A 15,872-nucleotide genomic window follows, 5' to 3' on the forward strand; every position below is an offset into this window, starting at 1 on the left:
ATAAAGAAATAAAAGCTGAAATAAATCATTCTCTCTACTATTATTCTAACATTTCACATTCTTAAAATAAAGTGGTGATCCTAACTGACCTAATACAGGGAATATTTACTAGGATTAAATGTCAGGAGTTGTGAAAAACTGAGTTTACATGTATTTGGCTAAGGTGTATGTAAACTTCCGACTTCAACTGTAGTTGCTACTGGGCCACATCCTATTTTATCTGCAGGTAGTATCTCATATAGTTATGTAATATCATTAAAGCAGCAATTAAAAATAAATGTCTAGACCAAGCCTGCCATCTTCCCAGACTTAATTGATCTGTAAAGGGTTTATTGCTGTCAGGGATAAGATATCAGAGCGAGAGAGATAATAGGGGTGAACTTGACTATTCCTAGAATGCACTTTCTCTTTCTCCTACTGTACATTGTGACATCATGCATTGTAAATTCCATTACCTAAGGAATTCGATGCTTGCTGATCTAGGCCAAGTTCAAGTGTGCCACATTCTATCACCCAGACTTGATTTCTTTATAGCTCAGAGGGTTAAACGATAAGAGAAGGTCATAAGTAGGATAACAACTATGGGGATTGGCTCTATGGAGGCATGGACTGGCAGCAAGCTGAGCTGTTTCACTTTGCTGCTGTAAAGTACTTTAGCCTGATGGACACGAGAGATAAACACCACAGCAGCACGTCATGCACGTTTATATCAGAACAGTTGTTCCAAAATACCAGCGCGCAATCAAATCACTGCCGACACAACACTTTCCTTACCTTTATTGTTACCGAACACTCCATGATGTTCTGGTTCTAGAAGTGTTGTGATTCAGTGAACAGATCACATATGTCTATTAGCCATGTCTGTCTATGAAGGGTGATTGCGGATATCTATAGTATGCCTTAACAAAACAGGAAAAGCAATCAAGTGTAGATTATAGTAACCACCGAACATACAAATGGTGGCGTGATTGTAAAGTGCTGCTATTTGTTTTCAGTGTGAAGCAGAGGAATGTTGGTGTGATGCATAGCCTATGTACAGAGTGGATCTTGTTTGTGTGCTTTAGGAAAGGGAAGACTGAGGGATACCAGGTAGATTTCGTAATGTTTGCCACTATGACATATATATGTCGACAAAATGTAGCTAGCTAGAATGCTAGCACGTTCTAATTATATCAGAGATAGCGGACAATTTGTCAAATGTTATTTTGTTCTGTAGTGTCATGTAAGCCCATGTGGGCTGGGCACCGGTAGGTGTATGATACTTAAATAAATCACATCAATCATATACTGTAACTGTTACGTGGGCAGTGTCTTTATGTTCCGGAATTCTCTTCAGCAGATTACTGTGTCTGTACCAGTGGAGGCTGCTGAAGGGAGAACGCCTCATAATAAGGGCCGGAACGGAGCAAATGGAATGGCATCAAACACCTGGAAACCATGTGTTTGACGTATTCGATACCATTCCACTGATTCCGCTCTTGTCATTACCACGAGCACCTCCTGTGGTCTGTACTAGTCTGGATAGGGATTTATTACAGTGGACGTCTCCATTGTGGATTCCTACATTTACTGTGAATCCTTTCACAAAGTGATGGATGGTTCAGACTACTGTGCAGAGGATGTGAGGTGACTGGGCACTCTGCGTCAGTGACTAGGTAGTAGAGTAAGCGCCTGTGGCCGTATGTGGTGACAATGTGGGTTGGCACCCCAGTGCCAGCCAGGCGGGTAGTGCCAGGGGCCAGTCCAGTCAGTTGCAGCGTTCCATCCAGATGTGTGTTTTTGTCAGCGGATGGAGAAATGCTAACGAGAGACGCAGAGTGCCAAGTCACCACGCAGCTCTCTGGTGGATACTACTGCTGATAGGATATCTCATGCAGTCTCACACAACAGAGTATAGGATTCCAATAGTGTTTTAAGCTTTGATCATGTCAAATACATTACTTCTCTAAGCCCATGGTTGCTATGTACAGTACTGTATCAGTGTACTGTAGTCCTCTGTAGCTCAGTTGGTAGAGCATGGAGTTTGCAACGCTAAGATAGTGGGTTAAATTCCCGGGACTACCCATACGTAAAATGTACGCACGCATGACTGTAAGTCACTTTGGATAAAAGCATCGGCTAAATGTCTTATTATTATTACTGTAAGTGTCATACTCCTCTCGGCCACCAGGTGTCTCTTGAGCTCAACATTACGCCTGAGCTCTACAATCTCTGATTCACTTCTTTGCGGTGCTTGTAAAACAATCATCAGCATCTAATAAAGCGATAATTTCCCCAGTGAAGAATAAACACACTCTGTTTACTCACCCTTAACCTGGAGATTAACCAAGCAGGGATGAAACATATGAAATGTTAGACTGGTGTTTGATGAAGGAAAATCAGGATTAGGCTGCATGATTAAATCAGGGTTAGGTTGCATGGTTGAATCAGGGTTAGGCTCCTGTTGTCCATTATAGCTCACATCGTTACTGATGAGACAGGTAGAACAGAACAGAGGAGGGTAAGAGAGTGGAGGAGGGAGGTAACAGAACAGAGGAGCGTGAGAGTGAAGGAGGGAGGTAAAAATAGATATCTTACCCTTCTGCCCTTTGGCCCCGGGACCCCTGGTGTACCCCTCTGCCCCTGAGGACCCTGGGATGGAGGGAGAGAGGGAGAGAGAGAGCGCGAGAGCGAGAGAGCGAGAGAGAGAGAGAGGGAGAGAGAGAGAGCGAGTGTACTTAATGTTTATGTGTCACAGAGTCAATGTATTTAATCTGTATTTAATGTTTGTGTCACAGAGTCAATGTATTTAATCTGTATTTAATGTTTGTGTCACAGAGTCAATGTATTTAATCTGTATTGAATGTTTGTGTCACAGAGTCAATGTATTTAATCTGTATTGAATGTTTATGTGTCACAGAGTCAATGTATTGAATCTGTATTGAATGTTTATGTGTCACAGAGTCAATGTATTTAATCTGTATTTAATGTTTATGTGTCACAGAGTCAATGTATTTAATCTGTATTGAATGTTTATGTGTCACAGAGTCAATGTATTTAATCTGTATTGAATGTTTGTGTCACAGAGTCAATATATTTAATCTGTATTGAATATTTGTGTCACAGAGTCAATGTATTTAATCTGTATTCAATGTTTATGTGTCACAAGCCCAATTTATGACGAGGAAAAGATAACTCCTTTCCAACCACAAATGCAATCAGTGAGAGAGAGGGAGAGTGCTTTCCTCTGGCCCAAGGAGAGAGAGAGAGACAGGGATGCAGCTTGATCCCCACCCCTTTCAACATACAGTGGGGAGAACAAGTATTTGATACACTGCCGATTTTGCAGGTTTTCCTACTTACAAAGCATGTAGAGGTCTGTAATTTTTATCATAGGTACACTTCAACTGTGAGAGACGGAATCTAAAACAAAAATCCAGAAAATCACATTGTATGATTTTTAAGTAATTAATTTGCATTTTATTGCATGACATAAGTATTTGATACATCAGAAAAGCAGAACTTAATATTTGGTACAGAAACCTTTGTTTGCAATTACAGAGATCATACGTTTCCTGTAGGTCTTGACCAGGTTTGCACACACTGCAGCAGGGATTTTGGCCCACTCCTCCATACAGACCTTCTCCAGATCCTTCAGGTTTCGGGGCTGTCGCTGGGCAATACGGACTTTCAGCTCCCTCCAAAGATTTTCTATTGGGTTCAGGTCTGGAGACTGGCTAGGCCACTCCAGGACCTTGAGATGCTTCTTACGGAGCCACTCCTTAGTTGCCCTGGCTGTGTGTTTCGGGTCGTTGTCATGCTGGAAGACCCAGCCACGACCCATCTTCAATGCAAGATCTTGCGATACATGGCCCCATCCATCCTCCCCTCAATACGGTGCAGTCGTCCTGTCCCCTTTGCAGAAAAGCATCCCCAAAAAATGATGTTTCCACCTCCATGCTTCACGGTTGGGGTGGTGTTCTTGGGGTTGTACTCATCCTTCTTCTTCCTCCAAACACGGCGAGTGGAGTTTAGACCAAAAAGCTCTATTTTTGTCTCATCAGACCACATGACCTCTCCCATTCCTCCTCTGGATCATCAGATGGTCATTGGCAAACTTCAGAAGGGTCTGGACATGCGCTGGCTTGAGCAGGGGGACCTTGCGTGCGCTGCAGGATTTTAATCCATTACGACGTAGTGTGTTACTAATGGTTTTCTTTGAGACTGTGGTCCCAGCTCTCTTCAGGTCATTGACCAGGTCCTGCCGTGTAGTTCTGGGCTGATCCCTCACCTTCCTCATGATCATTGATGCCCCACGAGGTGAGATCTTGCATGGAGCCCCAGACCGAGGGTGATTGACCGTCATCTTGAACTTCTTCCATTTTCTAATAATTGCGCCAACAGTTGTTGCCTTCTCACCAAGCTGCTTGCCTATTGTCCTGTAGCCCATCCCAGCCTTGTGCAGGTCTACAATTTTATCCCTGATGTCCTTACACAGCTCTCTGATCTTGGCCATTGTGGAGAGGTTGGAGTCTGTTTGATTGAGTGTGTGGACAGGTGTCTTTTATACAGGTAATGAGTTCAAACAGGTGCAGTTATTACAGGTAATGAGTGGAGAACAGGAGGGCTTCTTAAAGAAAAACGAACAGGTCTGTGAGAGCCGGAATTCTTACTGGTTGGTAGGTGATCAAATACTTATGTCATGCAATAAAATGCAAATTAATTACTTAAAAATCATACAATGTGATTTTCTGGATTTTTGTTTTAGATTCCGTCTCTCACAGTTGAAGTGTACCTATGATAAAAATTACAGACCTCTACATGCTTTGTAAGTAGGAAAACCTGCAAAATCGACAGTGTATCAAATACTTGTTCTCCCCACTGTATATATCAACAAATTGGCGAGGGCACTTTTAAAAATGTTTTTATTTCACCTTTATTTAACCAGGTAAGCCAGTTGAGAACAAGTTCTCATTTACAACTGCGACCTGGCCAAGATCAAGCAAAGCAGTGCGATAAAAACAACAACACAGAGTTACAAATGGGGTAAACAAAACATAAAGTCAAAAATACAAACATAAAATATATACACAGTGTGTGCGAATGTAGTAAGTTATGGAGGTAAGGCAATAAATAGGCCATAGTGCAAAATAGTTACAATTTCGTATTAACACTGGAATGATAGATGTGCAAAAGATGATGTGCAAATAGATACTGGGGTGCAAATTAGCAAAATAAATAACAATATGGGGATGAGGTAGTTGGGTGGGCTAATTTCAGAATGGCTGTGTACAGGTGCAGTGATCGGTAAGCTGCTCTGACAACTGACGCTTAAAGTTAGTGAGGGAGATAAGAGTCTCCAGCTTCAGAGATTTTTGCAGTTCATTCCAGTCATTGGCAGCAGAGAACTGGAAGGAATGGCGGCCAAAGGAGGTGTTGACTTTGGGGATGACCAGTGAGATATACTGTACCTGCTGGAGCGCAGACTACGGGTGGGTGTTGCTATGGTGACCAGTGAGCTAAGGTAAGACAGGGATTTGCCTAGCAGTGATTTATAGATGACCTGGAGCCAGTGGGTTTGGCGATGAATACGTAGTGAGGGTCAGCCAACAAGAGCGTACAGGTCACAATGGTGGGTAGTATATGGGGCTTTGGTGACAAAACGGATGGCACTGTGATAGACTACATCCAATTTGCTGAGTAGAGTGTTGGAGGCTATTTTGTAAATGACATCGCCGAAGTCAAGGATCGGTAGGATAGTCAGTTTTACGAGGGCATGTTTGGCAGCATGAGTGAAGGAGGCTTTGTTGCGAAATAGGAAGCCGATTCTAGATCTAACTTTTGATTGGATATGCTTAATGTGAGTCTGGAAGGAGAGTTTACAGTCTAACCAGACACCTAGGTATTTGTAGTTGTCCACATACTCTAGGTCAGACCCGCCGAGAGTAGTGATTCTAGTCGGGTGGGCGGGTGCAAGCAGCGTTCGGTTGAAGAGCATGCATTTAGTTTTACTAGTGTTTAAGAGCAGTTGGAGGCTACGGAAGGAGTGTTGTATGGCGTTGAAGCTCATTTGGAGGTTTGTTAACACAGTGTCCAATGAAGGGCCAGATGTATACAAAATGGTGTCGTCCGCATAGAGGTGGATCCGAGCTTCACCAGCAGCAAGAGCAACATCATTGATATACACAGAGAATAGAGTCGGCCCGAGAATTGAACCCTGTGGCACCCCCATAGAGACGGCCAGAGGTCCAGACAACAGGCCCTCCAATTTGACACATTGAACTCTATCTGAGAAGTAGTTGGTGAACCAGGTGAGGCAGTCATTAGAGAAACCAAGGCTATTTAGTCTGCCAATAAGAATGCGGTGGTTGACAGAGTCGAAAGCCTTGGCCAGGTCGATGAAGACGGCTGCGTAGTACTGTCTTTTATCGATCGCGGTTATAATATCGTTTAGGACCTTGAGCGTGGCTGAGGTGCACCCATGACCAGCTCGGAAACCGGATTGCATAGCGGAGAAGGTACGGTGGGATTCGAAATGGTCGGTGATCTGTTTGTTAACTTGGCTTTCAAATACTTTCGAAAGGCAGGGCAGGATGGATATAGGGAACAGTCTGCAGCACCCGGCCTCACCCTAATAGAATCTGAAGTCAAATGTCTACTGTTTGCTGAGGATCTGGTGCTTCTGTCCCCAATCAAGGAGGGCCTACAGCAGCACCTAGCTCTTCTGCACAGATTCTGTCAGACATGGGCTCTGACAGTAAATCTCAGCAAGACAAAAATAATGGTGTTCCAAAAAAGGTCCAGTTGCCAGGACCACAAATACAAATTCCATCTAGACACTGTTGCCCTAGAGCACACAAAAAACGATATCTACCTCGGCCTAAACATCACCACCACAGGTAACTTCCACAAAGCTGTGAACGATCTGAGAGACAAGGCAAGAAGGGCCTTCTACGCCATCAAAAGGAACATAACATTTGACATCCCAATTAGGATCTGGCAAAAAATTATTGAATCCGTTATAGAACCCATTGCCCTTCATGGTTTTGAGGTCTGGGGTCCACTCACCAACCAATAATTCACAAAATGGGAGAAATACCAAATTGAGACTCTGCATGCAGAATTCTGCAAAAACATCCTTTTTGCACAATGTAAAACACCCAATAATGCATGCAGAGCAGAATTAGGCCGATACCTGCTAATGATCAAAATCCAGAAAAGAGGCGTTAAATTCTACAACCACCTAAAAGGAAGCGATTCCCAAACCTTCCATAACAAAGCCATCACCTACAGAGAGATTAACCTAGAGAAGAGTCCCCTAAGCAAGCTGGTCCTTGGGCTCTGTTCACAAACACAAACAGACCCCACAGAGCCCCAGGACAGCAACACAATTAGACCCAACCAAATCATGAGAAAACAAAAAGAGAATTACTTGACACATTGGAAAGAATTAACCAAAAAAACAGGAGCAAACTAGGAATGCTATTTGGCCCTAAACAGAGAGTACACAGTGGCAGAATACCTGACCACTGTGACTGACCCAAACTTAAGGAAAGCTTTGACTATGTACAGACTCAGTGAGCAAAGCCTTGCTATTGAGAAAGGCCGCCGTAGGCAGACCTGGCTCTCAAGAGAAGACAGGCTATGTGCACACTGCCCACAAAATGAGGTGGAAACTGAGCTGCACTTCCTAACCTCCTGCCAAATGTATGACCATATTAGAGACACATATTTCCCTCAGATTACAGCGATCCACAAAGAATTCGAAAACAAACCCAATTTTGATAAACTCCCTTATCTACTGGGTGAAAAACCACAGTGTGCCATCACAGCTGCAAGATTTGTGACCTGTTGCCACAAGAAAAGGGCAACCAGTGAAGAACAAACACCATTGTAAATACAACCCATATTTATGTTTATTTATTTTCCCATTTGTACTTTAACTATTTGCACATTGTTACAACACTGTATATATACATAATATGACATTTGAAATGTCTTTATTCTTTTGAAACTTCTGAGTGTAATGTTTACTGTTAATATTTATTGTTTATTTCACTTTTGTTTACTATCTACTTCACTTGCTTTGGCAATGTTAACACACGTTTCCCATGCCAATAAAGCCCTTAAATTGAATTGAATTGAAAGACAATAGTTGTCAACAGTTTTCAACAAATATATTTTTTCACTTTCAGTTTCACTTACTTAGCTAGCAAATGCAGCTGGCTAGTTTAGTTACTCAAACACCCGGCTCAAACAGAGGGATGCTATGTTAGCTAGCTGGCAATTACTATCCAACACAACACTGGAACTCTTCAAAGTCAAGGTAAGCTTTTGGTTTTATTAATTTATTGCCACCGGGGCCTGCCGGTCTAACTGCTTACTGACTATACACTGTAACATTGCTGCATGATTGTAGCGGGTTTACTAGCGCATTAGTTATATTAGCTATGTTGACTAGGACGTTATTTTAGTTAATATGGGGACAACGATTTTGGCTGTGTGTAGCGGTTCTGACATGGTTTGGCTTGGAATGGTTTTTTCGCCTGGTCACATACAGCTGATGTGAGGTTCATTTGAAGTCTACAAACGAAGGGAAAAGGTAAGAGGAGGAGAGTGGATAGAGGCTAGAATGAATACAACATGGCTGCTATGAAAATGAACTCTGTTTATGCGTGATCAGGGGTGTATTCATTCTGCCGATTCTGTTGAAAAACGTTTCTTAAACGGAAGCAAACGAAACGGGGATAAAAAATACCTGAATTTGTCCAATAGAAACTCTCGTTTGCAACTGTTGGACTAATGATTACACCCTAGATAAGCTAGATGCAGGCAAAGGTGTGCAAGGCGGTATTGAATGTGTCAATGTCTGTCCATGTGTCACTGTCTGTCATCTCAAATTTTCTCTCTAGACCTGTGTGCACTTACGTTGTAAACTTTCCTTCATAGGCTAGGTGTAGCAACCTCATGATGGGTATAGGGAAAATTAGAGTATCATGTAGTAGCCTAAACCTATCGATGTTACATTGAACTGGGTAAATGGAATATGATTGACAGTCATCCAACATGCTGTAATACAAATAAGGCCATACTCATGAAAAAAAGAAATCGTCCTCCCTCATCGTAAAAGGCACTGACAGCCACTGAAATAGATAGAGGTCTATAGTTGCCCTTGTCTGGTTTGCAGCCCTTCTTGTGGATAGGGGTCATTCTAGCATGTTTCGTATCCGTGGGATCTCTACCCTGCTCAGATATGTTGATTAAATGGGTGACACAGGGGCAATAAGTTCAGCACCATCTCTTAGAAACCTGGCAGGGATATTGTTGAGGCCTGTAGCTTTAGAGCAGTTTAGTTCAGACAGTCTCTTGACAACTTCTGCCTGAGACACTGCTGTAAAGGAAAAGGCATCAGCTTGTACATCCATCTTGCAGTAATAGCCTAGGACCTGACCCTTCCCATACACTTCAGTACAACCAGGTAGCTTCTCAACCAAATTTGAGGCAACTGTTGTGAGAAATGTATTGAGATTGTCAGCTACCACTTCCTTTATTACAGTTATTTTGTTTGTTATTACAGGTGCAAGATAAAAATATAAAAATAAAAAGGATATGAAATGAAAAAGGTGTTTGGAAACTGTTTGGCCTCGCAAAGGGGAAATGAGTTTTGTCCAGACTGTACAGTCATATCATGATGCCAATACCATAAACATGGTTCCATAAAGGGAGGCAGAGGGATACCCAGTCCCTTAAACTCTGCTTGAGGGAGAAGCCACAGTGGTCGTTCTTTTCCAAGAAGCACTCGTCACTCTTGTTACTCAGTGTGGTGCTCTCTTTATGGTAATGGTTTATCCTACTTCACCATAACAGCTAGGCTGTGGTTACCACTTGAGTGAAATGTCAAACAGCCACCGTTTTGGGTAATCAACTATTTTCTTCCTTTGTGTCTCCCCACTGCGATAAGTAGGGGGAGCGGGGATTTCCCTTCGGCTCACCGCTTGACCCCGACAGCAACACGACCCTCAGGTTTAGTCAATGCAGTGAACTCATTGCCCCCCCCCCCCCTCCGTCTCAACACAACAGCAAAATCCCAAACCCACTTGATCCCAAGTCTGCCCTCGATCACATTCAGTCACAGGAGATTTCAAGTAAAAGTGTGTGCTGGGATTGGTGGAGTTGTGTAGCGAGAAACCTTGCACCCTGTTCATGTTCGCTACTTTCTGCTGTGACGGCCCAGACCCCACACTGTTTCCTGTGGCTGTTCACCCGTACAACAGGAAATGAGCAGGCATGAATGGATATCTGAGCCATGGTGAGTGGATATGTGCATGGCATGATTAACACGTGCTTTGTATTAATCACGCTGTTCTACTTCATAGCTTTAATGTTCCATGAAAAAAATGGATCACCAGCTACCTCTTTTCATAGCTCTGACAGTAGGAACATTAAAGCTCTTGACTGATTGGCTCATATCAACCAATCCCTGTGACGTGCCATGTTGTGACCCAAATATGTCATTAGGGTTTATTAAGTTGCTAAAACATGTCGCTAACTGAAAAACAAGTCACTAACTGAAAAACAAATCACTAACTGACCTGGCAAGTAGTCTGCCATGTTCCACTTTGTCACCTAGTCAGCCATGTTATCTCCCTGTCAGCTCAGGGTGTTTCTGGGGTCACTGGGGCATCCAGCCTTCCGCCGGGATTGGTGGCTGCTTTAACGAGAGGAGAATGAAATGGAACATTGACGTCCTGGCTCCGTGGTTGGTCCCTTCCTCCTCCACGGTGGCGATGAGGGCCAACCGGGCGCTGGGGTCACCCGATTCACCCCTGCCGAATAATTCAACCTATAATGGCTCCTAGGGGAGGTCCTGTCCAGTGGAGGTAAAGGGGTAGGTAGTTCTCAACTGATCGCCTGTTGCAACACTCCCATTGCCGAATGGTGTCTAAATCTAGATGCGATGAAGCTCAGTTACAAGGGAGGATTTTTTGGGGAGGATTTGTTTGTTTACCAAACGGATTTGTGTTTTTGTTCGGGGAGGGTTAGCTTTTCGTGCCATTGGATGGCGTCTACTTGAGTTAGGCTCTGTTTTGAAAACTGAGCCCTAGCATTTCCTTTAATGCTCAGATTCAAATCATCACTGACACTTACTATGGGGAACAGTTTAAAAAGGGAGATCAGATTCTAAAATGCTATAAACATTGTTACTGAAGTTTGTCCAGAAACGTACAGTACCAGTCAAAAGTTTGGACACACCTACTCATTCCAGGGATTTTCTTTATTTTGACTATTTTCTACATTGTAGAATAATAGTGAAGACATCAAAACTATGAAATAACACATATGGAATCATGTAGTAACCAAAAAAGTGTTAAACAAAACAAAATATATTTTATATTTGAGATTTTTCAACGTAGCCACCCTTTGCCTTGATGACAGCTTTGCACACTCTTGGCATTCTCTCAACCAGCTTCATGAGGTAGTCACCTGGAATGCATTTCAATTAACAGGTGTGCCTTCTTAATGTGCTTGAGGCAATCAGTTGTGTTGTGACAAGGTACGGGTGGTATACAGAAGATAGCCCAATTTGGTATTATGGCAGGAACAGCTCAAATAAGCAAAGAGAAACGACAGTCCATCATTACTTTAAGACATGAAGGTCAGTCAATCTGGAAAAGTTTAAGAACTTTGAAAGTTTCTTCAAGTGCAGTCGCAAAAAACATCAAGCGCTATGATGAAACTGGCTCTCATGAGGACCGCCACAGGAAAGGAAGACCCAGAGTTACTTTTGCTGCAGAGGATAAGTTCATTAGAATTAACTGCACCTCAGATTGCAGCCCTAATAAATGCTTCACGGAGTTCAAGTAACAGACACATCTCAACAGCAACTGTTCAGAGGAGACTGTGTGAATCAGGCCTTCATGGTTGAATTGCTGCAAAGAAACCACTACTAAAGGACACCAATAAGAAGAAGAGACATGATTGTGCCAAAAAAAAAACTAGCAATGGAAATCTGTCCTTTGGTCGGATGAGTCCAAATGTTTGATTTTTGGTTCCAACCGCTGTGTCTTTGTGAGACGCAGAGTAGATGAACGGATGATCTCCGCATTTGTAGTTCCCACCGTGAAGCATGGAGGAGGAGGTGTGATGGTGTGGGGGTGCTTTGCTGGTGACACTGTCTGTAATCTATTTAGAATTCAAGGCACACTTAACCAGCATGGCTACCACAGCATTCTGCAGCGATATGCCATCCCATCTGGAGTGTAAGGGTTGGTGTGAGGTGTAACCCAGGTGCGATGCAGGATATACAGTCGGCAGCAGGCAGAGATTGTGAAACAAGGATCTTTACTGGTGGTCCCGAAGCCAGAATACAAAATAACGGACTTATCACGATAAAATAAAGGCGGAGCAAATAAGTCTCCAAAAACCGGCTGACAGCCAAAATACGAAATACTACCTACGACTGAATCAAATAACGAAACAGGGAAAACACTTCTCAAGTACCTGTACATAGGTCTCCGATCAGACACTGAGTAGTACTGCTGGACATAGAGAAACTAACAGAGAAAAATGAGCAAGGGAACACAGGGAAGTGAGGGCATAAATACACAGGTGAACAGGTAGACACAGGTGACACCAATAGGATACTGATTAGTCCAGACTGTGAGTGAGGAGGTGCCTAAGGTTGTCAGAGGATGACACCTAGTGGGTCGCTCCGGAACTGCGACCCCCTCCTGTAACACTCCAGCCTGTGTAAGGGCTATTTGACTAAGGAGAGTGATGGAGTGCTGCATCAGATGACCTGGCCTCCACAATCACCCGACCTCAACCCAATTGAGATGGTTTGGGATGAGTTGGACTGCAGAGTGAAGGAAAAGCAGCCAACAAGTGCTCAGCATATATGGGAACTCCTTCAAGAGTGTTGGAAAAGCATTCCTCATGAAGCTGGTTGAAAGAATGCCAAGAGTGTGCAAAGCTGTCATCAAGGCAAAGGGTGGCTACTTTGAAAAATTTGTTTAACACTTTTTTGTTTACAACATGATGTGTTATTTCATAGTTTTGATGACTTCACTATTATTCTACAATGTAGAAAATAGTAAAAATAAAGAAAAAACCCTTGAATGAGTAGGTGTGTCCAAACTTTTGACTTGTAATGTTACTGTACTTCTCGTTTATTTATACTTATTTACATTTTCAATGCCTTTTCATCTTTTTTTACTAGTCCAACCATCTTTGATGTGGCCAGATGCCACTGAGCTCAGGTTTAGGTCGTCATTATTACCGAAACCTTATTATAGCACAATGAGCCAAGGACCGTTATTAATGGTAATTGACCTCAGTGTTGGAACGCTCTTAAAAGTCTCTGGTCGCTAAATATGATTTTCTTTCACGGTATTCTATTATCCCGCCTAAAGAAAGGCATCAATCATTTTTACAGCTGGGATAGCCATGTCTGGACGTAGTAGGATCTTATTTTAATTCCCCGCATTTAGCTCAGAGTTCTATGCAATGCTTCAAAATGGCATTTACGGTGAGAGTAAATCATCAGATGACTTCTATTAAGGCCTTTTATGATTGAACTATGCTCATGTTTTAAGCATACTCATTTGTCTTGACGTGACACCTGACGCTGCAAAGATACTCTGGAGGAAATAGAGAGAATATCCATGAGGTGTGTAATTGCACCATCTATCATGGACTTATTCCAGACTTCTATTGACCCTATTTGGGTTTGCTTGACTTTCACTCAGATCTTTGTTTGTGGGTTTGAGTCGATTTTATTGTATTTTTTAACATCCTTTCGAATTGAGTCTGCTAGATCTGTCACAGTCCATTTTGGTTCATGTTCTTGTGTTTGTGTCCACGTGTGTCCATTTGACTCCATGAGGTGCCTTCAGGGTCCACAGTGGGATGCATAGGGACCTTTTCAATCCCCAGGGGTCTTTGAGGGGCCTCACGGGTCTGCTTGGGTCCATGTAGGTTCATGAGAGTCCTTTTAGCTCTGCGTCTCGGCCTCTCTGGGTACATTTGGGCTCATTTGGCAAGGGTACTGATTTATGCAAACACCCAAGCCCTGCTGTCCTTTTCACATGAACCCCCTACTGAATACGAGTCCCCACTGAACCACAAAATATTTGTCTGTAAATAAATATTGGGACATAAATAATATTTTCAGAGCCAGGCTGCAAGCTGTTCAAGGGTGCTGCTCCTATAGGAGGGAGTCCCCAGTCTCTGGTAGACTTCAACCACGCCGTTGATTGTGAAATTTGTCCTCTCTGTGACGGACTTTGAGTCAGAAAGTTCCCATCTCTCCCACCTCTCTAATGTGTCCTGCCATCTCCCAGTGTGAGGTAAATTGAGGCACGACAGGGCCGGCCTTTTGTTGTGTTAGACTCCGCAGCGCAAGGTCCCACTCCGTCAACCTGTCACAGCTGGATATTCTTGTCGCTGACACTCAATACTTCGTCAAAATGGCTGAAATAATACGCCTAACGCGCAGCCTGTGTCTCCACTGGCTGTTCAGCTGAGGAGGGAGGATCAAAGTGGAGTGTAAGGATCACTGACACATTTCGCTTTGACATCCCATTTGCGTAAACAATCCCAATAGCAAAAACAATGGTGTAAAAACTGAGATGCGCCCCCTCATTTTGGAGGGGGAAAAAATTGAATTTCCATCGACATAACAAGGGCTTGGAGGGTAAATATAAACCACTTGTTATAACAGGAACTTGACATTTATAGCTAGTAGTGTTTTGTCCTCAGCCCCTTGCTTGGTTTCAAAATATTGCTGCCATAATTATCTACAGATGGAAATAGAAACAGCTGTCTCTTTGAACAGGCCTGTCAAAGGTAGACACCCTTTCTCTCTAGGCGGGAGACCATCCACTTGACAAAACTGCTTTTCTCTTGCTAATAAGCCAGCCAGTCACCCTCTGATTTTATCATGAGTTATATGGATATCCACACGGAGACCTTGTAGTTTGGCTTCTGTGTCACCTTTCTTACATATTCATTTTCTGGAATGTAAAGATGGTAATCATGATAAATGAAAACTGTCAGTTTTGATATTACAAAACCCCCACTGCTTGATGGCTCATATGTGACATGAAACTAAAGGTAGTTAATTATTTATTTAAATACTGTGATTAAAAATGACATACCAAAATAAAACTTAAGCAAATAGAAAAACCTCAAAGGGTCAGTCACCAGGTATAGATTTATATTACTCTGTAAACTCAGCATCAAGGTCATTCACATTTTTACAGATACAAATATACAGTACCTGAAATTAATGTTAAAACAGTGTTACTGTAAGCTACATTTTGATTTGAGCATTGCACAGCATGCTGTCTTGATTGAGACAAGAACAGTCGATTATTGACGTCGTTATACTTTCATCAGCATATCCCCCCATTTTACTAAATCCCTTTTTATCGCTTAAAGCATACCTATGTTGGATGACCTTTCAACATGGAGTTCTTTTCAACACATTCTAACTCACACCTTATGTAGGTTACCTGACAAATGGATGGGTAGACGTGCAAATGATTTTGTTTTTAAGCGACAGCTGTCATACAGTATATTTTGTTAATGGATAGAAAACAGCGGCCAAGTGCTGAGCACAGGGCTTTTAAAGACCTCATTGACACCTGTCAGTTAAATATGTCATATGAAAATGATGGTATATGGAAGTTGCTTGTTGATACTTTGAAAGTAAAACTCAATTTAACTGTGACAGTTTAACATTTAAATGCTACAACTGAGCGGCTAATGTTTGTTTTGTTTAGGAGTACAATAGACTACACTGTCTATTTTCTGAAGTCTTTCTAGTACCGGTCTGAATTTCCACAGCCTGAAGTTGTGATGCCAAATATGTATCCCATGTTTCCTCAGTA

General features: G+C 42.6%; 1 protein-coding gene across 1 annotated transcript in view; it reads right to left on the reverse strand.

Annotated features, from left to right (window-relative positions):
* col24a1 (collagen type XXIV alpha 1 chain) overlaps window positions 1-15,872 on the reverse strand; it is a gene marked incomplete at its 5' end in the record, with an annotated part of 140,131 nt that overhangs the window by 62,876 nt on the left and 61,383 nt on the right. The window contains one exon of the mRNA XM_084163896.1: window positions 2,578-2,631. Coding sequence (XP_084020022.1) covers window positions 2,578-2,631 — 54 coding nt within the window. The remainder of the gene's footprint in view (window positions 1-2,577; window positions 2,632-15,872) is intronic.

Source organism: Coregonus lavaretus (genome assembly GCF_964263955.1).
Source record: "Coregonus lavaretus genome assembly, chromosome: 6".
NCBI classification, from domain to species: Eukaryota; Metazoa; Chordata; class Actinopteri; order Salmoniformes; family Salmonidae; genus Coregonus; species Coregonus lavaretus.